Source organism: Scatophagus argus, chromosome 15 (genome assembly GCF_020382885.2).
Source record: "Scatophagus argus isolate fScaArg1 chromosome 15, fScaArg1.pri, whole genome shotgun sequence".
Lineage (NCBI taxonomy): Eukaryota > Metazoa > Chordata > Actinopteri > Scatophagidae > Scatophagus > Scatophagus argus.
The window spans coordinates 1,527,292-1,548,871 of NC_058507.1; the positions used below are offsets into that span (position 1 = coordinate 1,527,292).

At 44.5% G+C, this 21,580-nt stretch overlaps 1 protein-coding gene and 1 non-coding gene across 9 annotated transcripts in view; one reads left to right on the forward strand and one right to left on the reverse strand.

Moving 5' to 3' along the window:
* The first annotated feature begins 397 nt into the window (after positions 1-397).
* kcnh5b (potassium voltage-gated channel, subfamily H (eag-related), member 5b) overlaps positions 398-21,580 on the forward strand; it is a 108,066-nt gene continuing 86,883 nt past the window's right edge. Inside the window, exons 1-4 of one of the 8 annotated variants that reach the window (XM_046413740.1) lie at positions 399-843; positions 10,040-10,230; positions 11,030-11,107; positions 20,127-20,250. In XM_046413740.1, the coding sequence (XP_046269696.1) occupies positions 20,228-20,250 (23 nt within the window). In that variant the 5' untranslated portion in view covers positions 399-843; positions 10,040-10,230; positions 11,030-11,107; positions 20,127-20,227. Of the gene's footprint in view, positions 844-10,039; positions 11,108-13,365; positions 13,972-20,126; positions 20,251-21,065; positions 21,328-21,580 lie in introns of those variants that run through there. The other 7 variants (XM_046413744.1, XM_046413742.1, XM_046413739.1 and 4 more) reach the window with 7 other exon arrangements.
* On the reverse strand, positions 6,736-6,926 carry LOC124072546. The gene has a single exon (XR_006845535.1). It is a non-coding gene; the product is annotated as a U2 spliceosomal RNA (small nuclear RNA).

Below are 21,580 nucleotides of genomic sequence, written 5' to 3' on the forward strand. Positions count from 1 at the left end.
TTTACAGAAAGTTTAGCTGTGCTCACATGAAGAACAAATCCTACAAAAAGACCAAACCAACAAGCTGTCAGTCCGTCTGTCAAAACGTAATGACTTCCTGTCTGTGACTCTCTGCTCTGAGCTCATGGGTTCATAACACCGGGTTCATGAAGCTGGTGCTCATGCAGGTCGAGGTTCCTACTGTAAGTCTTTTGATAACAGCTGTGTGGGCGTGGTTCACTGTTTAATCCCACCCACCCGCCTTGATTTCATTGGTTTAACAATTTGGGTGGGGATGGGAGTCAGTTTCATTGGTTTGGACTTGGGTTTGGGCGGGGCTAAACAAGTTCGGTTACAACGTTACTTAGCTAGCAAAACACGAATATGAACAAAATACAATTTTTAAACATTTTTAACTAAAATCGTTTTGTTACCGTTAAATTACTAGACTAACGTAGGGCTGAATTTGGACTTTTATTTACCTTTTTCGCACGTTAAAACACGAGCACAGATGCGCTCTTAATAAGACGGAACGCAACTTTGCTGTTAGCACGTAAACACTGAGGTACGCAGACATCGCGAGGTTTCGTTGATCTGCCAAGCGGCGCATGTTCGGTCGAGCTTGTGCGCCTGCGCCAACGCTGTTAGCTCAGCGGCTAAAGCGAAGGTGTCGACTTAAAAACGTATAAATAACGTCTTTTCAAACCAGTTTGCGCTGTCGAGATTTCCGGAGCCATTTTATGTTTTATGTTTCAGTTGTTTTTTAAGTTTTAAAACAAGTCGCCAGCTGCTTCAGTTGTTTATCAGAAAGCTGCAGCGCTGTTTCACTGAAGAAACTTCACCTGACTTTCCTTCAGCATGGGAGTGAGTAGATAACGACTGACAGTACACAGTAAAGCACAGTATTGTCTCCTAAGTCAAGTAGAAGTACAAAGTAGCAAAGTATATAATTACACAAGTAAAGTACCTATGCATTAAGTGCAGCTTTATTTACCCTCCGTCACTGCCAAATGTACATTTGGGTGATGTGTCACTTCAGTAAATCGTTGTTTTAGTTTAGACTTTGCTTCTCACTGAAGAAACAGCAAGTTTGGACCGTTGCTGAACACATTAGACATTTAATCTAGATTTGACACTAAAATCAGTGAAGAAGTCATCATATGCATGATTTTGGAGTTAAGTCAATAAAATCTCGTAGCAAACACACAAAGTACCTGCGCACTAAGAAAACATGATTGTGGACGTGAAGTGTTCAAACTCAATGAGAAAGTTCCTCAGTCTGCCACCAGATGGCAGCAAAGGCCTGCAGGGTTTTGAACCTGAATCTGTAAGAATGAGCCTCAACTCTGACTTATAATTAGATATTCTTAACAAAAATGGATGTTAAGATGATTACTGTGTGCTGTTAACACTTTATACTTTGTGTTATTTCACAAAGTTTGGATGGTATTCATAAAAATCTTAAATGAAAAAGGATAAAACCATTTTAAATGATCAAATCTGTCTGGTTTCTCAAACAGAAACAACAAACGAAAAACAAATTTTTTCGAAGCATTAATATTGTTAGGTTTTTAATATTAACAGTGAGTTGAATTAATCTTTTCTGTTATCTCTAGTAGCAGCTGCCACCCAGGTGTTATTGATGATACACGTTCAACACTGTTCACCTAACCTGATGTGGTGCAGCTCAGAGACAAAATACATAAGCTGAGCCCAGTTTGTAGGACAGATCACAGACGTGTTGTGACTCACGAGGCAGTAGGGCCTGGGAATGTGGGTGGAGGTGTTCTGGTGGAGCTGGTAACCATGTATCTTATTAGGATCACCTGTCGAGCAGAATATTTTGATGGCTTGCGGCGAAGGAGCTTCTTCAAACACTCGTCCACACTATTTTTCCCCTGTTTGGGCTCGGTGTAATTACTGGCAAGGTTCTCAACACCTCAGTGCACAAATTGGCTCTGAGTTCTCCATAGAAAAAGGCCACGACCTGCTTCGAGCACTGTCATAATTAATTAGACCACAGCGCTGATAATTCAGCTGATTATTGCGCCCCTACGCGACCCGCCCACCACTGATGCTTCATAGGTTTAACTTTTTCCTCTGGTTCACACACATCCAGATGAACATTGTTTAGTTGATCTGGTGTGACTGGGAATGGTTCCTGTCACTGAGATGTGGTTAGCCTAGCTTAGCATAAAGACTTGAAGCAGGGGGAAACTACTAGCCTGGCACAGTCTACCCACGCACGGAAAGCTCACTGGTTTGCAGTTTGTATCTTGTTTAATTTATGGGCCCGAGCGCTTCATTAGTGAACAACAGAACACAGTGACTTCCTGAAGTGTTGTCACGGTGACGCTGATTGGCTGATCCCATCCCAAGTTAGTTTGCTGTGTATTTTTCTGCAGCATCCGGCCTTGTAGCTTGTAACTACTACTGGAAATAATATCCTCTTCCAAGAACCCAGCGTGGTCATCCATCTCAGCTTTTGTGACATTTTATTTCTAAACATTTGTCCACTCTCTGTTTGTGAGCAGCACTGAACAGTAATGGCAGCTGTCGGCCTGTAGGGGGAGTCGTGCTCTCGCTCACCAGCACATCTGAGCCTGGGAGTGTGATTTAATTCCAGGGTATAAATGATTCATTTTAGAGAACGATTTGAGGGTACAGATCAACGATTGGGTGAGTTAAATAAGCATATTGAAATCACGAATGTGCACTCTGAGACACCGATCTGTAATGTGAGGAAACTTTTTAGCAGGAGCTCCTTCAGTTCTCCTGTGCCTCTGATTGAGTTGTTTCCCTGCTACACTATTTTATTTCCTTTTTGGGTCAACTTAGAGTTAAGTACTGCACCCCGACTGTATCATCTAATTGTTTTAAGCTCTTCTTTGAATGCCGTTGTGCTGCCTTTCTTTGCCCCTGTGTTTGAACTGTGTCAGTAAACGTCACCTGACGTTTCTGCAGGTGTTGCTGTTTCATCTGGTATGAAGCAGTGAGCTGCAGTGAGTCAGCTGCTCCACCTGTGTTGGGGCTGATCGTGTCAGGTTTAGGGTTTCCTCAGCAGAAACGTGTCACCAGAGGAATCACGTTGGTGGGACTGAGCTTCCTCAGACTGAAAACTCCTCTCTGGTTATTATTTTCCTGTCTTTCTTTTATTTTGAAGTTCACAAAGTTCCTCTCCTCTTATTTCTGACACTCCTTCACTAAAACAAGAAAAATAAAATCTTCCTCCTCCCCGCAGTGTCTTTCTGCTTCTCCTCTTTCTCTGTTTCTGCCAAATCATTGCAGAGAGACAGCATCCTCTTCCTCCTCCTCCTCCTCCTCCTCCTCCTCCTTTGCTCTGCATCTTCAGCTTTCCTCTGCATCTCTTATCTCTCATCTGTTTTATTTTCTCTCCCTCTTTTTCATCTCATCCCTCTCTTCTTGTTCAAGCTACAGTATTCATTTCTCCATCCTACCATCACTCCTCTCCTCTCTCTCTTCCCTTCTTTCCTTCACCTTCTCTCTTGTTGTTTCCTCTTTTTTCCCTTTAGTCTTCTGTTCCCTCTTTCGTCATCTCTCCTCTCCTTGTTCCCCCTCTCTCTTCTCTTTATTCCTCATCTCCTCTCAGCCTTCCTTGCCTTCTTCCTTCCTTCTCCTGTTTCCTCTCTTCCTCCGTTTCTTGTGATGCTTCTCTTTCTTTTCTTTTTTCCCATCTCTTCTTCTCCTCCGTGTTTCCTCTGATTCAGATTTTCTTCCTTGTTTCTTTTCCTTTTTCCTCCCCTTGTTCCCTCTTGTCCTCTTCCGTCTGTACGTTTCCTCTGTCCGCTGTGAAGGAATTAATGTGTATTGATATGAGCTTCTTAATCCCATATTGCCTCCGGCTAATCTTTTCCGTTTTGTGATTGTCGATATTAAAAACAAGAGACGCGGCCCAGAGTTCGGTCCACGTTAGCGCTCTGTGATGTGGAAAGGCACGTCCTGTAGGGATTTTCCCACTGAGGATATAAAGCACACACACATTATACGTAACATTTCTGTAATGTTAATGAGATCCGATTGTTGTTGTGCTTGTCTGATGAATGAGATGACAGCTTTTAACCTTTTCTTACAAAGAAGACTGAGAAGTATTAGAACGTATGAAGCCTCCCACTCGCCTGCCAGAAATAATGCTGCTGCAGGAGCTACGAGCCCACACACGCAGCTGTGGATGCAGTGTGTGTGTGTGTGTGTGTGTGTGTGTGTGTGTGTGTTTGCGGCTCGACACGTCGACCTGCAGACTGACATGCCAGCAGCACACGTTGCTTTGTAATATTTAATCTTGTTTATTGAGCTGATTTATTTGTATGAGGGAGGCACCAGCATGTCGAGCAGAGACAGCTGTGTGTGTGTGTGTGTGTGTGTGTGTGTGTGTGTGTGTGTGGGCATCACAGCTGCTTTATGAAACCATGAGACAGGATGTCACAGCTCTGTGAAGGCCTCCTCGCAGCACTTCATCCGTTTAGGTAAACACCACGTTACAAAGCAGTTCATCAGGAGAAGCTTGTGTCAATGGACCAGAAACTACACAAGCAAGTCAGAGGAACGTGTGCAGAAGTTTATGTTGTACTTTTTACTTTTTACTTTTACTCGTTTATTTATCAATTTCAGTTACTTTTAAGGTTTTTTTTTAAAGCTTTTCCATGATGGATAATATAACGGGCTTGTAAAACACATTGTTAAAGATTAGCAAGTGGTTTCCATCAGTTTTGGCTTCTAAAGTTTTACCGATGAATACTTTTCTCCTTCAGACTTGTGTCATGCCAGCATTTCAGTTTTTTTAGTATTTGGGGGCTAATACTTAAATGCTGTACAGTAGAGCACATAGCAGGACTTTTATTGTGACGCCGTCCTTTTCCATTCTGTCCGTGCTCTTACTTTAGTGACGGGTGTGACTGCTGACTGTGGACTGGCCTGGTTTCAGTGTTGTTTCTGTGTGCAGTAACTCCTTCCACACTGCGTCCTGTTGGAGGATGTCCTTATTGAAAGGGATCGTATGAAATGTGCCGTTTCTCAAACTCACGTTCGTGTTGGCTGTTGACAGAACAGAACAGAAACAGGTTGAGCGTTCGGTGTTTCAGCCTGGTGAAACGTCACTGAGCTGAAACCATCTGATGTTCACTCACTTGTGTGGCTTCCTGTTAGGAAAGGAAGCCACAGGAAGGCTGTGATTCTGACTCCTCCTTCCTTCCTTCCTTCCTTCCTTCCTTCCTTTCTTTCTTTCTTCCTTCCTTCCTTCAGCAGCACTGCAGCAGGTTGGACAGACCTGGATCCCAGACCTGGATCCCAGACCTGGATCCCAGACCTGGATCCCAGACCTGGATCCCAGACCTGGATCCCAGACCTGGATGATTTTTAGCTAACATATCTTCTTCCTGTCATCTTTATTTTTTTCTACTTTTCCTTTCTTGCTCAAAAATACGAAAAGAAATTAGTCCCTTTACCTCTTGACATTCTCTGAAACTTTTAATTAGAGCCATTTATTTATTTATCATTTGTTCACCTCCCTGTCGAGTTAATTAATCCCAGTAAATGTAACAGACGGTCTGACAGAACTTGAAACTGGGAGGCAGGCCGGCAGAGGTCAGAAATCCGCTGAGGACTCTAAACATCCATTTTTGCTGTTTCAAGGCTGCGCAGCTAAATATTTAACACGACTTAATGCACCATGCTGAGCAGCAGACTGTCAGATCGTGTAAAAACCAGTCCTCGCCCTCGCACAGCCGCTCTTTCTCCAGCTCCCTGACCAAGGTGGCGGCACAGAGTGTTTTTAAAAGCCTGATTTCGCTCCTCTGAAATGGTCTGGGTTTCCTCCTCGCCAATGCCGCCGTCTTTGTTGTTGGAAGAACGCAACAACTGTTGACCCAAACATCCAGTGGCCACAGCTGAACACCTCGAGTGTTAAACTGCTGCTGCTGTTATTTCCTCATGAATAATGTTGGACTTCTGAGCTGTGATGAAGACATTTTGTTTCTGTGTGTTGTGTCACCTGATTTATGTCACAGCCTCAAGACAAATGTTCTGTTTCAGGTAATCGTTTGACTGTCCTGTCCCACTCAGTCCACTCATAAAGGTGCCATTGTGCACTTCTGCTATAAGCCACCTGGGCAGCACTGTGATTGGACACAAGCTCACTTAGGGTCAGGAAAAGGACAGATTTTGCCTTCACATATTTGCTTCCGATGCCACAAAGATGTCTGAATGCGTCACCCAGTTCTCTCGGTTGAAACAGGAAGCACGCAGTCTGGCACACGTCACCTGATGATCGGGAAGTTAGCTCATATACATGTAATATGAACATGACTGACATCCTGTTTATATGATTCAGTCTCATCTTCATTTCTTTCCCTTCTCATTTGAAGCCATATTCTCATGTCCTCTCATCGACTCCCGTGCTGCTGTCACGTCCTCTAATTTCGTCTTTTTGTGTTGTCACCTTCCCTCCTCCTGTCTCGCGTCGTTTCATCTCATTGGTTCTCCTCTGTCACGTCCCTCTTTCCTTATTCAGTTTCATTTCTTTTGTAATCTCATCTCAGATCGTGTTGTGTAAACTTACTTTATGCATCTTGTATCTTATTCATCTAACTTCGTGTAATGTTTTAGTTAAGATTTTTTTTTTAAGAATCAAAAGTCAACTTTTATTAGCAGTATATATTTTTACATACTGAATTTGACATTGCATTGCATTTAACCCATCCTTAGTTGAACACACATGCAACACCCGGCAAGTTACATGCAAAAAAAAATAATTTTCCTGGCAGCGCTGCAACGCCGGGTGGACGCGTGGAGCGAACGGAGCAACCCCCTTTTTCAGCTCCCAGTGCTAAAAATCCATTTAATATGCTGTCCCCTTATAGAGGACGTATCAGATATTAAACTGATAAGAACAGAAACTACACTTGATCTTAGCCAAAAGGCCGAGAAGCCTTCATTTATGACGTACAGTATAATGTAACCTTGAACATACCAGTTTACATTCTGTCACCTCGTCGCTCTCTTCTCTTATAGGAGATAAAGTACAGGAAAAGAAACATCTATAGACATCTTTCTTACCTTAACGTAACGCACCTTTCTTATTGTCCATTTAAACTACATCATCCGCCCAGTTGACATGGAAACAGAAGCCGTTAATAGCCCCTTGTGGGCGACCGTGTGACTCACTATGCATTTTTCTGAAAAACTTCTCCTCATGTTCTACAGATTTGTTTCTTTTGCACTTTCTCTTTGTTACCAGTCGACCAATAGTTGCTGTAAATAAGTTATTTCAGTGCTAATGTGGAAGTGGGAAAGTTTAATCAGCTGGCGAGATCGTCTCACGTCTCAAAGTTAAAGCAGTTACCAAAGAGACGTCAATGGGAGAAAAATGACAGTATGATCTCATCCAGAGGGCTGTGAAGATCCACCTCTTGTTTTACAGAAATAACACAGGAATGGATGAAGTCAGTCAGAGTCTGTAAGGTCTCCACAGCTGGACCAGATGATCCGCAGTAAAACTAAAACTGTAGATTGGTAGATCAGCACTCTGCTCGTCATGGGTATTTTGATATTTCCTGCCTGAGGATGAGGAGGTAACTAAACACTTCACTGTGCTTTCATAAACATCCTGACTCATCTGAGAAAACGGTCGCTTCATGTCAAGATCTCACTTCACTGATCAGTTTGCCTGATGGTGGCACAACAGAAGAAGTTTTAGGGTCATGAAACTGTACGGCTTCATCCTCTGGGGGCCGTGAATATACAGCAAATGTATTAAAAATGCAGAGGAGAAATTTGTTATGATGTTATAAGAAAACGTTTGGCTGTCAACAAATTGTCAACATTCATGCTGTGGGGATTCTGAGAGTAGTTTCAGAGATAACATGTCATGGATCAGGTTTTCTCATTTTCCTCTGATGGTGACGGGAATTTGGTCATAAAAACTTTGATTGTTTCCTTTTAGAATCATGAATACATACAGTGAATTAGATGCAAAACGGGACATAAGTTTTGGTCCAAAATGACCAAGCTTTCTTTATCCAGATGTCCTGTCTTGGACCAGTTTGTCAAGGAGAAACTTTGTCCTGGTGGTTGCAAAATAGAAAAGGTGAAGGAGCTGCAAATGATTAGGACCCATCATTCTTCTTTTTGTTTAAAAAGGTGCCATTTAATGTTAAAAAACTTTCTTTTTCATTTGTTTTTCCGTTGCTCCATGTTCTTGCTGTGAGGAGTACTCGGCTCCCCATCCCCCGCCAAGCTGACACCAAATGTGTGGGGCCCAATATGGCGCAGATGTCACTTAAAAGCTACTTACTTTGAAGGCTTTTCTCAGTTAGAAATAAACATCCCTGCCTCTTGCTGGCAGTTCTGTCGAATACAAGGCTGATTTTATGTCAGGCCTGTGTTTCCTCCCGCAGCCCTTATCTACCTGTTTCCTGTGCCGCGCGTGTGTCTTTATGCAACTGCAACTGCAACTGCTGCTGTGCATCCAAGATTAAGAGGGGAGCAATTAATTAAAAGCTACAGAATTACAGCTCCAAAATAAGCCTGTTGGAGCTGGAACATTCATGTGTTGGGAGGAGACACAAACTGCTGTAATTAGCATTAACAGAGAGACAAAGTGATCGCAGGCAGGTTACCTCGGGAGCCTCCTCCAAAGGCTTCCACGCTGTCCGCCTGGAAGATAAAAAACATCGCAGATTCAAAATGTAGGCTGCAATTAAACCACAGCGGAAGAAGCTTTGCCAAATACCACAGCAAGCTGTTCCTACTCCCACCAGGTGACAGCACAGGCAGCAGAGCGTCCCACGTGCAGATTACGAACCTGACGGAACGGAAGCTCTGCCGCGGCCCCGAAAAATCCAGTTTCACCGCAAGTCGTTTAGTTTTGGTTTGGGAAGTGTAAACGAAGGCAGGTGTTGAATTTTAAGCTTTAAAGGGATCACAGGTGGCAAAGGTCAAAACCAGGCAGGCAGTCGAATCAGGCAAATCCATCCGGTTTGGGGTCAGGCAGAGAACCATCAGTCTGTGGATCATTCAGTGGGTCACAATCAGACAGGCAGAACAAATGCTGGAAGGCGAAGGCACCACCGAGACAGCCTGGTGAGGGCAGTGGAAATGGGTCCGTATATGAACTGCAAGACTAATGAGGGTACAGGTGGGCAGGTGGGCAGGTGGGCAGGGAAGGTCGGATGAAGGGAATGGTGGGAAGAGGTTAGTATGGCTGGATCTGAACTGAATTCATTTCCATTTAATGAACTCATTTCCATCTGCTTTCTCCTGACTGACCATAAGATTTATTTTTACAAGCCAAGTTTCTCTGTGCTGTATTTAATCTTAAATGTAGACTTGGCAATGTATTTTGGAAGTATTTCCAGGTATATTTGTTTAAAGTCTCCTAACCATAAGCAAACAAATGCTCAAAACGAAGAACGAGCGACATCTGTGGCTGTCACAGGTCTGTGGTAAACCTACCTGCCTGTCTACCTGCGTACCTGCCCACCTGTGTGCCCTCACTGCAGATTTCCACAAGGCTGAAGGCTAAAGCTGTTAGCAGGCTAGTCACAGAAGAATGGCAGGCAAAGTATCTCAATGCTAACATGCTAGCTTGACAGCTGCCCCCTGAGTGGCAGCATTTCAGCCAGCTTCAATGCCGATTTCAAAATCTGCAAAAAATCAGCTTTGAAAATCAAAAATGATTCCAAAATCCTGTTTGGGTTTTAGCTCATAGTGCCAACAAGTCAAACATTCCTCAATAAAATCTCCATACAAATCAGGGTCAGGTGGTTTTATTCCACCACAGGAGGACAATTACTATTTAAATTAAATTAAATTAATTAAATTAAAATGACTAATTACCATACTTTAATACTTACTGGCAACGTAAAGGTGACACACTTATACACAGTGCTGGTGGCTGGGGGTCAAACAGGGGGACAACATCGCTTTTCATGCCCCCTGATAGATTAGTCCACCTCTGGGAAGAGCTTTTACCCAATTAATGTATTGATGCTTTTTTCTTATCGATCAACACAGCAATTAAGACCTCTTTCTGCTCCCCTGACAGCACATTGGCAATACAACTGAGACGTGTGTGCAGTAGCTGAGTCCCTCAGCTCTGCTGTTTCCAGCCTCACCTCAGTCCTGCCTGCTGACGTGATACACCAGCTTCAGCACCGCCACACGTCCTGCAGCGTGGACAGGACGACCCGAGTCAGGCCTGGCGTTGGAGGCTTGTCGTGGGCAGTGCTGGTGGAGGTTGGTTAGATCATTGCTTTGATATTGGATCTCCTTCCCTTTTTCAGGACCTGAGAGGGACGGGCAGCTCTGGTGAGAGCTGGACTAATAAATTCAGAGATCAATAAGGAGGGATGCAGCTACGTCTCCCTCCAGATGTGGAGGCGGTGCATTGATCAGCGCTGAGGCGGGAGGGGGTCATTACCTCCATCCCTGTCTCTCCCTGCTCTTCCCTCTCCAAATGAGGGCTCAGTGTCGCCCCCCCGCTGCCTTTGAGGTCCGCCGTGTGACATTTCCTCCTTCCTACTCGATGAGCAGCAGAGCGGGAAAGAACTGCTGTGCAGACTGAGAGCTGCGGGAACAGAAATCCTCGTTGCTTTGGTCGCTCGTCTTGTTCTGTCCGTGAGGTGATTTGCGCGCGTCTCTTCGGAGCATCTAGGAAACGTTTGTCATTGGCTGGCGTGCGGCTCGCTGCGAGGCCGCTGGCCGCGAGCGCACGTTCCGCATGAGCGAAGTCGACCCGCCTGCTGAATGCTGATTGGGCATAATTGGGGGTTAGCGATGCGGTGTAATTAGAGTGATTACAGTCATCAAATCCCCGTGGAGAGTCTCCTCGCTGTCCGTGATGCACGTCCTCTAGTTGTGTTGAGTGAAAAACTTTCCCTCCAGCGCGCGCGCGCACACACACACACACACACACACACACACACACACACACTCACGTTAAACCTAATTGTGACTCTGTAAGTATTGACACTCAAAAAACTCTTTGAAAGTACTTTCCAAATATTCATGTTCCCAAAATGCTGTAACCATTAAGGTCCAGATCTCTGGGACTCGTGTCTGTGCGGTCAGGAGGACTCAGACTCTGGGATTAACACGTTCACGTGTTTATCAGGTGTGATTTTACTGAAGCTTGCTGGCACCTTCATGAGTCTCTTGTTTAATCTGTTGAATGAATATTTTATTGGAACTGATCAACAGGACGATCTGGATTGGTGGTCACACACTTGGGGTGCATTTGGATGTAATGAATATAAATGTTTTAGTTGTATTAAATTGATTCTTTTTAAGACCAGAGTCTAGTCAGTCACGGGGAATATTCATCACACTGAGAGACAACAAAAGCTGTACTTGATGGCAGTGAGAAAAGATTAGAACAAATTAAATCATTTCAAATGCAATATTTTATGCTCTCAGTAAAATCCAAGCAGCTTTTTATTTTAACGTTTTGTTTCTTTCTTTCTTTTGTGACTTTTGTGTGTCATTACTGCCTGTTCCTCCTGGCTGACAGGTGTTCATCCAGCTCTCTCTGATGTGTCTGTTGAACAGGTGTGTCCGTGTGAAGCTGAACGTCTCTCAGTCCACCTGACTCAGTCTGACTCCACCGTGTTTCTGTTCTCCTGCGTCTCTCGTCTTTGACTGGCTCACATTTCACAGCTGTTGATCAGTGGGATGAGTCATCTCTGTGTTTTAACACGCAGAGATTTGGGATTTGAATTTATTTCCACTTAATGAACTCATTTCCATCTGCTTTTTCCTGACTGACTGTAAGATTCATTTTTACAAGCCAAGTTTTTCTGTGCTGCATTTAATTTTAAATGTAGGCTTGGTAATGTATTTTGGAAGCATTTTCAGTTATATTTGCTTAAAATCTCCTAACAATAAACAAACAAATGCTCTTACAAAAAAGGTCTGTGATAAACCTACCTGCCTGTTTACCTGCTTACCTGCCCACCTGCGTGCCCTCATGACTGGAGACATCCACAAGGCTGAGGGCTTAAGCTGTTAGCTTGCTAGTCAAACAAGAATGGCAGACACAGCATCCCAATGCTAACATGCTAGCTTGACAGCTGTGAGTGCTAACAATAGCCACGTTCATGGTTTACATTCATCGTGATGTCATCAGGTGTTTTCTCACCTGTGAATGACACATGAGGCAGTTGGATACAATTACCGGTGACGACGACGTGCCGCATTGAAGTTAGCTATAAGTTATAAGGCTGATGTTCACCAGCTAAAATAACGTTAGCTCAAAGCTAACATGCAGACAGCAGTGAGCAGCAACTGCCACACCAGGCAGCCTTTACAGGCGGCCACATTATTGTGATGATCCTACAGTTACTCATCTTAAATGTGTAAAATATTTCTGTTTTCTGACTATTCTATGGGTTAGTTTTTGCTTTTTTGTGAAATACTGAATTATTAAGCTTATTAAACGCTCTAGAAATCCTTTAAACTAAACAAGCCAAGACATTTTGGATGAACTGCTAACGACCACACTCAGGTCTACTCAAAACATTTGGGAAAACAGCTGTTCCATACTCATGGATTGCTTCTGCCTGCTTATGTGAACCTGATGATGTGTCATTACAGGCCGTAATAAAATCAAGCAGCTCAGATTCATCTGAAATTATTCAAAGTGATACAGAACTTGTCTGCCTGCTTTTATGAGGTTCCAGTCAATACTCGAGAAGCTCAGAGCAGCTCGCTGCAGCTCTCAGTCGTATGTTCGGCACAGTGATCATTACGTGGAGGCGTCAGGTTGGGCAGACAGACGTGACGCCCCGCACGCAGCACCGGCTGCTGCTCCTGCGGGGGCTTTTGGCTCCCGGGGGCCCCATCAACCCTTCATACAAGCTAATGAGCGTTCCTGAGGGACTCCTGCAGAGGGAGACGGTGTTTTCACTGTTTGATGTTAACACAACACACTGTGTTTTTTTGTTATCCCTGAAGTTTCATCAGATTGATGCCATTTTCACTTCTGTGCTTCACATGTGGAGCTGGAGTCCGGAAGTAGTTAGCGTAGCTTAGCACAAAGACTGGTAGTGGAGGGAAGCGGCTAGCGTCGCTCTCTCAAGCTCACAAATGAACGTGTCCTGCTGAGTTTGATCTTTATCTGTTTCCTGATAAACAAAAAGTTGTCTCTGATGGCTACACACACTCCTAACATTTACAGACTTCTTTTACTCTGGCCTGCAGGCCACCTTAGCAATAATTGATTTATATGAATTATTATTTTATTATGTTAATTCTTTTTATTAGCATTCGTGACTCTATAAATTGAGAGACTTTTGTTTTTATGTACTATCTACTGTTCTGTTGCTTAAGGGACTTTTCACAACCTGGCAACCCAAAAGCTGATGATAATAATGTGGTCTGTCATGTCTCCATTGTGCACCAGTAAACAATTTGCTGTCTTTAGTAGGTCGTCAGCTACGCCTCATAAGTATTGTTTTCATGATAGCAAGTGGTATCATGTAATTAGAATAACACTGCATAGATCAGATGTGTAACAGGTCTGAATAACATAACTGGAGACAGAAAACACGGAGTGCAGTTTTAGAAAATTAACAAAATAGTTACTCGGTATTTTTATACCTTTCAGACTAAAAGTGCAAGCATTAATGATTTGGATTGAAATAAAAGCGTCGTTACAGCCGTGATTCTCGACACGAACAGTAAACATCACACAGAATATCAGTGCGCGCATGCGTCCTGGCGCTCCGGTCAGGCAGCGGGATGCAGCGCCGCCGCCGTGGCTCAGTGCGCCCCGAGCAGCCAGAGCGCACGGTTACAATGAGCTTCTCCATCGGTCCGACTGAGAGCCAGCTTCAGTACCGACCTCCGAGCAGCAGACCCACCGCCACAGACCCTGACCGACACCAGCTCCGCCCGCCCGCAGCAGGATGCCCGGGGGAAAGAGAGGGCTTGTGGCACCGCAGAACACTTTTCTGGAAAACATCGTCCGGCGTTCAAGTGGTGAGTCCGCGCGTCGGAGGGCGGCTGCTTTGGGGCTCGGCTCGACCAGGCGGCTCGGTCCCGGACTCTGCTGGAATACAGTCTGCTTTTAATGTGAGAGCAGCTGCGGAGGTTTGGAGGAGGATCATAACACGCAGTCTCACTTTGTACCGGCGTTTATTTTGCGGTGATGGAGTTTACCCGCCACGCTCCAAGGCTGCCTCTGTGGTTATGGCGTAATAAGTAACGTTAAGCTGGTCTAAGTTTTATGTACCAGGGACTGCGTGCGCTGGGAGAAACGTGCGTTGTTCTTTGGTCTCAGGATGCTCACCGGGAGCCACAGTTTACGCACCGTTTTGTTGTGCAGCCCGTTAGTCTGTTTGAGGTGAAATGACGTGAGATCAGGATGAGAGACCACAGTGACACAAACACCGAGTAACGGAACAGTAGAAGTTCATTGTGCTCATTAATACACACTGATAGCAGCTCAGCGACTGAAGCCGGAGCCACCGGGTCAGGAATTGTCTGTCACCCACATTAGACACGATTATTGTTAATGTTGTTATTGAGGCCTTTCAGAGGAAGGAGTGGAGTCTGAAATGAACATCCTGCTTTAGTTTCTTTGTGTTATTATGTAATATGTTACTGTAGAGCTGCGTTTTGTTTACTGGAATCAAGTGGCAGCTTGTGAAGTTAAAAGAGGGACGTGCCGGGATCGATAACGAACGGCTCCTCAGTTATTCACCGTGTTAACGTGCTGCAGTCTGCGCTGCGGGCTGCGCCGGACTTGGCACCGGCCTTGGCACCGGCCTGAGGGAAACGCGCTCTCTCTCCTCTGATCAGACTGATCGCTCTTCTGTCTTCGCGCTAAAGTCAGCGGAGTAATTGGCCTGGCTGACAGTCGGGATTGTGGGTGGGTGGGCGGAGATGAGGTCAAGAAGACTGTTCCAGAAAAGTGTCCGTCATGGCGGTGGTGGAGCCTCCGGGGCTGAGGCGATGCTCGGCGCTCACTGCTGAGCTGCTGAGCTGCTGCTCGGATTCGGTGTGTGGTTTTGAGACATGTTTGTTAGCCCGCTGTTCTTATTTCTAATATTTTAACTACTTTTGGGCTTTTAAAAGCCAAATTGTTATTTGTCCCAAATGGGCAATTTATGTCTCAGTAAGCATAAAAACATCTAAAAGCATAAAAACATTGAGTGTAACCTGGAAGCAGACAGCTGTCCATATGTGCACACCTGTGCACAGGTGAGAAGTGTCCCAGCTTTAACATGCGCCATGCGGTGATGCGAGCAGCATCACCAGCTGTACCATTTGTACTATCTCCAGAACCGTATTTATTTTGCTTACCTTATTTTATTTAGTTTTACTTTATTCTATTTTACCTTATCTTACTCTGTTATGATATGCTACTCGTTCTTACGTTTTATGTATGCACCTAAAACAGATTCCTAGTAACATGAAGCTTCTGCACTTACACAGCAATAAAGACAGTTCTGATTCTGATCTGCAGTGTTGGAAACTGAAAACAGAGAATATAAACTTTGTGTTTGGAGCTTTAGCTGCTTTGAGAAACAGTTTCCTCTGAGTGGCCTTTTAATTCTGGTTTAATTTTGATGTATTTATTTATCTAAATGAGGATGTGTATGGAAGCTGAGGTTGGCCATCCTGGCAATAATTTATTTAAATGTCGTTATGTGGTGATCATGAATTGTTTTGTTATCTTGAGGTAGAGAAGTGGAGGAAGTACCACAGTGTAGAAATACTGTCAAAATAAAAGTTTAAATTTACATTTACATTTAAAGTACAAAAAAAGTTTTAACATCAAAACTCATACATGATGACATTTTATCTTCCTCGTTTAGCCTGTGAATTTTCCACCAGGGATCAATAAAGTTTATTGTAATCACATGACATCATCATGTATTTGTTGATTGTATTTTCGTCTATTAAACTAAATCTCAGTTGTCAAATAAAAGTAGTAAAAATGACAGCATTTCCCTCTGAACTGTAGCACAATAGCAGCACAAAGTAGAAAATTGAAACCCTTTAATAAAGTAGCAGTACTTCAACATTGTAGTAAGTGCAGTACTTGCATAAATCCATTTACTTACTTTACACCACTGTCAAAATCAAATTAAATGAATCAGTTGATTAGCTGATTAATATCAGCTGTTTCATAAGTTCTGAGTGAGTTTTGTGTGCTGACGTAGCATGTGAAGCTACAGGAGAACGTGGTGAAAGTACAGCACGTCCCTGTGAGACGGACTGGAGGTAAACACCACCTCTCAGTGGGACAGAACAGACAGGCTGCGGTGTGTGAGCCTCCTCTGCATTAATCCACTCTTTGTTTCACTTTCGTTTTAACTGCTGAAATGAAAAGGTCTCATGTAGCCTGTTGACGGTGGAATCAGAGCTGTTATCTCTAAAACAATCTCACCAGCAGGCTTCAGCTGAGCTTTTCAGGCCTCAGACGGTCCGAATGCTGCCTCGGACGCCCGGTCGAACTTGGGTCCAGCTAAGTAATTGGTTGTGATGAAGAGCAGAGCAGAAAAGGTCGAGATGATTCTTTTTGTGCGTGTTGCGTTAGCTCGTAGTCAGCAGACGGGAGGCTTCGGCCGGCAGGTTTAGAACCAGAAGGTGATAAATCCAAGTAACTTTAGTTCCTTTTTGTGCTGAAAACACACTTCAGTAATTGTGTGGGAGGAGAGGCAGAGGACAGATGAGGCTGATATTGTTCTGGATTGTCCTGCGTTTAAAGTGTGACCCTCTGACTCCTTACCCATGATGCAACTGCAGCATCTGGTGTGATTTGTGCAGACCAGTGAATAAGAAATGTGAGGCGCCACCAGCCAGGGAGCCTCAACCACACAAGTTTTACAGTTTCATTATTAGTTTGTTAGTTTGTGGTGCCAGAGTAAAAGACCATGTTGTTACTTGACCCTGCATGTGGTCCTGAGGAGAAGCCCCTCCTGGAGCTCCTCAGGAGGGGCTTCTCCTCAGGAGGGGCTTCTCCTCAGGAGGGGCTTCTCCTCAGGAGGGGCTTCTCCTCAGGAGGGGCTTCTCCTCAGGAGGGGCTCTGGGGTGGTAACCCAGGAACAACGTGGATGTTACTGAGAAGACGTGTTGTATTTTACTGCTCAGAACATGTCAGCTGTTTGAAGCTTTCATTGTTTTTGTGGCGGACTTGTTGCTGCACACTTCCTAAAGTCCTGCTTTGTTCGACTCTTCCCTCTCATCACAGTTGCTCTGCGTGGACGGCAGCTGATTACATGTTACGTTTAAGCATAGATTAGTGTTGAGTGACACCAAGCTAATGTTTACCGTTTCTGCATACGTGAGGTCAAAGTCAGCAGACTTTTGCAGACTTTCCAAGCTGTTGACTTGGGGCATGAGTTTGAACCCTTTGGGAAGTCATTTTTAGGATTATTCCAACACGACATGAAAGCTCTGTGATTGTAGAAGTTTTCTCCCCCCCGACGGTGGCCATTTTGGGACATTTCAGACAGGCTCAGCTGAGTGATGTGAAGCTTGGCTCAGTAGTAACGACTCCAGCTGTGGAACGTGATCAGCAGGTCGTTTGCATCTGATTTTTCTCCACGCTTTTCATCAACGTAAGCACTTCCAGAGCTTTTCTTGTCACACTGACTGTAAACTGCAGTGAAAAGTCTCTTTTTGTGGCAGAAAAGACTCATGCATGCAGGAGGATCTCAAATCAGTCCATAAAACTCTCCAGATGAGGTGTGAAGCAGCTTCTTCCTCTTCTTCTGCAGCGGTTCAGTGTCATCCTGTCAGCCTCCTGTTACACCTTATGCAGATAATTAGCATTAAATGAAAGGTCACTGTACTAAGAATACTGGCTTGGTCTGAAATGCCACATAATATTTTCCTTTAGTATTTGTCAGGTGCTTATTGGAAGGAGTTTGACTGATATATAGAACCAATTTGTTGTTTAATTAACAAGATATCAGCAAGTTTTTCCCTGACTTCAGCTGCAGCATTTTTTTTCATAGTGACATTTTTTCCCATCATCAGATGGCTGCCAAGTGAAATCACTTTGCTGTTGGAGGGTTTTACTCATTACTCTGTAAAACCTGCAGTGAAACAGCTGCCCACAGCTTCAGGAATTCACCCGTCTGTGCTTCACTGCAGAAGTTTAGTGTCGCAGTGCCACAGTTCAGTGCTGGGCTCTCTTTGCTGTGGGAAACGCTGCATGCTTGTCGTGTTTTTGGGCATGCTCACAGTGTGCCAGTATCTCTTCGTCCCAAAATTTCCTCTCATACCAGCCAGCTGTGTTAGCTGTGAGTGATGGAAGATCTGTCAGAGTTAGAAGATTTGGCAGGTGCTGAAGGACGTCATCTGCAGCTTTAGTTCTGTAATTACAAACAGCATCTACCTCACATACACTGCTGGCAGTTTTCTAAAAAGGGTGACAGTTTCTCTGACCTTTCAAAGAGCCACTGGGTGCAGTGAGTGTCTGATTGCTGTAAAAAATAACTTGAACTTTACCTGCGATGCTGTAGGGGGATGTGCGTTAAAGTGACTGGAACAGAAGCCGCTTTGAAAAGTCCTCTGTGTTGGTGTATTCAGTGTGGGAAACTCAGGAGTCACCTACAGAAAATATCTGATGGAAAGAAGCTTGAAAATTCTTGTAGTAAAATTATTTGTTGATGTTTTCTTGTTGGTGGTTTCAAGGACATGCTGACATCTGGGACTTGGTCAGCTGCTGAAGTCTGGTGAGGTTTCATTGTACTGAGTGTCAATTTGTGAACGTTTGAGTGTCCCTAAATGCAGCGCAGGGTCGGTTTTTGAGACCATCTCTACACCTGATTGTACTGTCACACTATGACAAAGTTACTCTAAAGGGTAATTTCATTTGTTTTGCTAGCCCTGCACTCGTACATCCAATGTTGTAGTTAAACAGCGTATACCACCTTTCTTGCTGTCCCTGGTGGCCAAAGCTATCGGCATGCAAAGTATATGAAGTTAATAATTAATATCCATGTGCTTATGAAGGAGAGAAATTTCTCCTCTGCACATGTTTCTGCTTTTTCCCCAAGTAGCTTCTTCAGGTTTGACAAGGGGATTGACAGAGAGGGAAATTATTTCCTCTCTCATAGCTGACAGAGTTCATGTGAGCATTGGGGAGATGGTGAACCTTTTTGCTAATAAGGAGGTGCCTGCTATCCCCTGCATCGCTGCACAAATGAGCCCTTCAGCAGGAGTCTGCAGACCAAAATCATCCTGAAGTGTGAGGGTTTGGGGATCAGGTTAGCGTTGGGACGGGACATTTGGTCGGCGATGCAGGGGATAGCAGGCATCTCCTTATCAGCTAAATGATCTTTTTCAGAGCGTTTCCAGTTCTGATAACAATTAAGAATCAGCTTTATTGACAGTATATATATTTTTACACACACACACTGAATTCGTCTTCTGCATTTGACCCATCCTTAGTTGAACACACACATGCAACACCCGGCAAATTACATGCAGTGAAACACACACAGGAGCAGTGGGCAGCATCAAGCGCCCGGGGAGCATATTGGGGGGTTAAGTGCCTTGCTCAAGGGCACATCAGCCGGCTAATGAAGGGGGGGCGTGATTAATTTTTTCACATTAATCACTCCACCACACCCAAATTTTTCCTGCCCGTCCGGTGGGGGAATAAGCATCTACAAAGGATTACTACTGAGGTTGAGAAATCACAAATGTTCAACCACTTTTTGCTGAAAATCCAGATCAGTAGTTTGTTGGAATGAAAGAGGAGAGCAGAAGGGTGGAGATGATTCAAACTGACTCAGCTCTTTAATTCCAAAGGGCACACAGTAGGCGGCGGCTTCCGAAAGGACTTGAACTCGCCATTCAAGGGTGATGGGTTGCTCTAATCTTTCCTTGTGACTGTGAAGTGTTCTGTTCCGTATAACAGTAGTGTCTAGACTTCTGACACCAGCAAGACAGCTTAAGGATGGGTTTGCCCCAGAGGCGTGTCCACACTTCTTTAGACTGGGTTGGACACTTTTGGCACTGACTTATGCAGGGGTGGCGTGAAGTCAAAGTCATTGAAGAGCCAAACTAAACCTGACCAAGGCCACACTAACGTGTGTCTGTACAGTCTGCTTTGCAGAAGCTTGATGCTTTTATTGGGGCTGATGTGCTCTCTGTCCCTGTCCGTCCACCAGAGACCAGCTTCCTCCTGGGAAACGCCCAGATCGTCGAATGGCCTGTAGTTTACAGCAATGACGGATTCTGCAAGCTGTCTGGCTTCCACAGAGCTGAGGTCATGCAGAAAAGCAGCACATGCAGGTAAAAGCTGAATTACTGTTGTTTAATGGAAAACTAAAGCATGTATTACATACAGTGTAGCAACAGAGCAGGAACGCCTCTTAAGCTGCTTTATCGTAACTGCACTCACAACGTGACTAAATATGCCGTAATTTTCTGTGTGACTCTGAAGCATTTGCATACACTTTCTTAATGAATCAATAGTATCCACGTGTCTTATTTAGTCCCTGTGTTTACGTGTTTTCAATGGTTTAAATGCTCCACTTATGAATGTAACTTGCAGAAACCAATATTTCTTTTTTCAGCACCAGCCTCCTGATGAGTTAAACCCACAGCAGAGTAGCCACGAGTCATTGTTTTGAAAACTAAACCCACAGCCTTTTCAAAGTGCTCCGTTTATCCTGCAGAAATCTCCGAATATGTCGCCTTATTATTCAGTTTCATCCATTATTTAGGCCCAGTGAGGGAGAGAGAGGATTAGAAAGTGACACTTTTTTACCCTCCTGTTTCCATCCCTCACTTCAGTTGTGATCATTAAAAGTGCCGATCTGGAGAGCTGCTTGTTGGATACTAACGTTATTTACAGCTAGAGAGCTGCTCTGATGTCATGCCACGAAAGTGTGGAGCTCAGCAGAGTAAAACTGGGCCTTACAGCTTGCTTTTAAAGAGAGAGAGACGGAGGAGAGACGAGGAGACGGCACAGAGAGACTCTGAAATGAATCCAATTTAGAGCTGCCAGGGGAGCTCGGCCCGGTCCAGCCCGACGAAGGTGCCTCGCTCGCCTGTCACTCAAGATGTTTTAAAATTTAACTCCAAAGGACGACTTCTCTCCTCAGGCGCCTCTCAGACTCAACTGGGGAGTGACGGCCTTGACTAGCTGGCGACTAAAAAGGCAGTGAGTTTTATCCGCTGCTGTTCTGGGCTAAGGGGGACGCCGAGACCGACAGTCCACTCGGACGTGACACCGAGAGGACAGAAGAGCCCAGTGAGCTTAAACTCACAGGCTGCTGCCGCTGTGGTGGAGGATGGATTCCTGTTTATGGGGCCCAGTGCCATTTTGGAGAGTCATTTTTGATCTTTTGACACAAGATGATTAATGTGAGAGAAAACAAGAAAAAATATTGTTATACTACACGAATTTGTATTCCTTTTCAGTTGCAGTTACTCTGATTAAACAGTCTGATCACTTCTTGAAGAGAAAATCTGCTCGCAGCTCATAGACACAAAGCCGAGCCCCCCGTGCTTTGCTTTGTGATAGGCTCCCAAGATCCCCGAGTCTCCATCCAAAGTCAGTGAGTTTGAAATTTAAACACAGAATCGCTGTCTTGCCTTATCATGCGACTTTAAATAA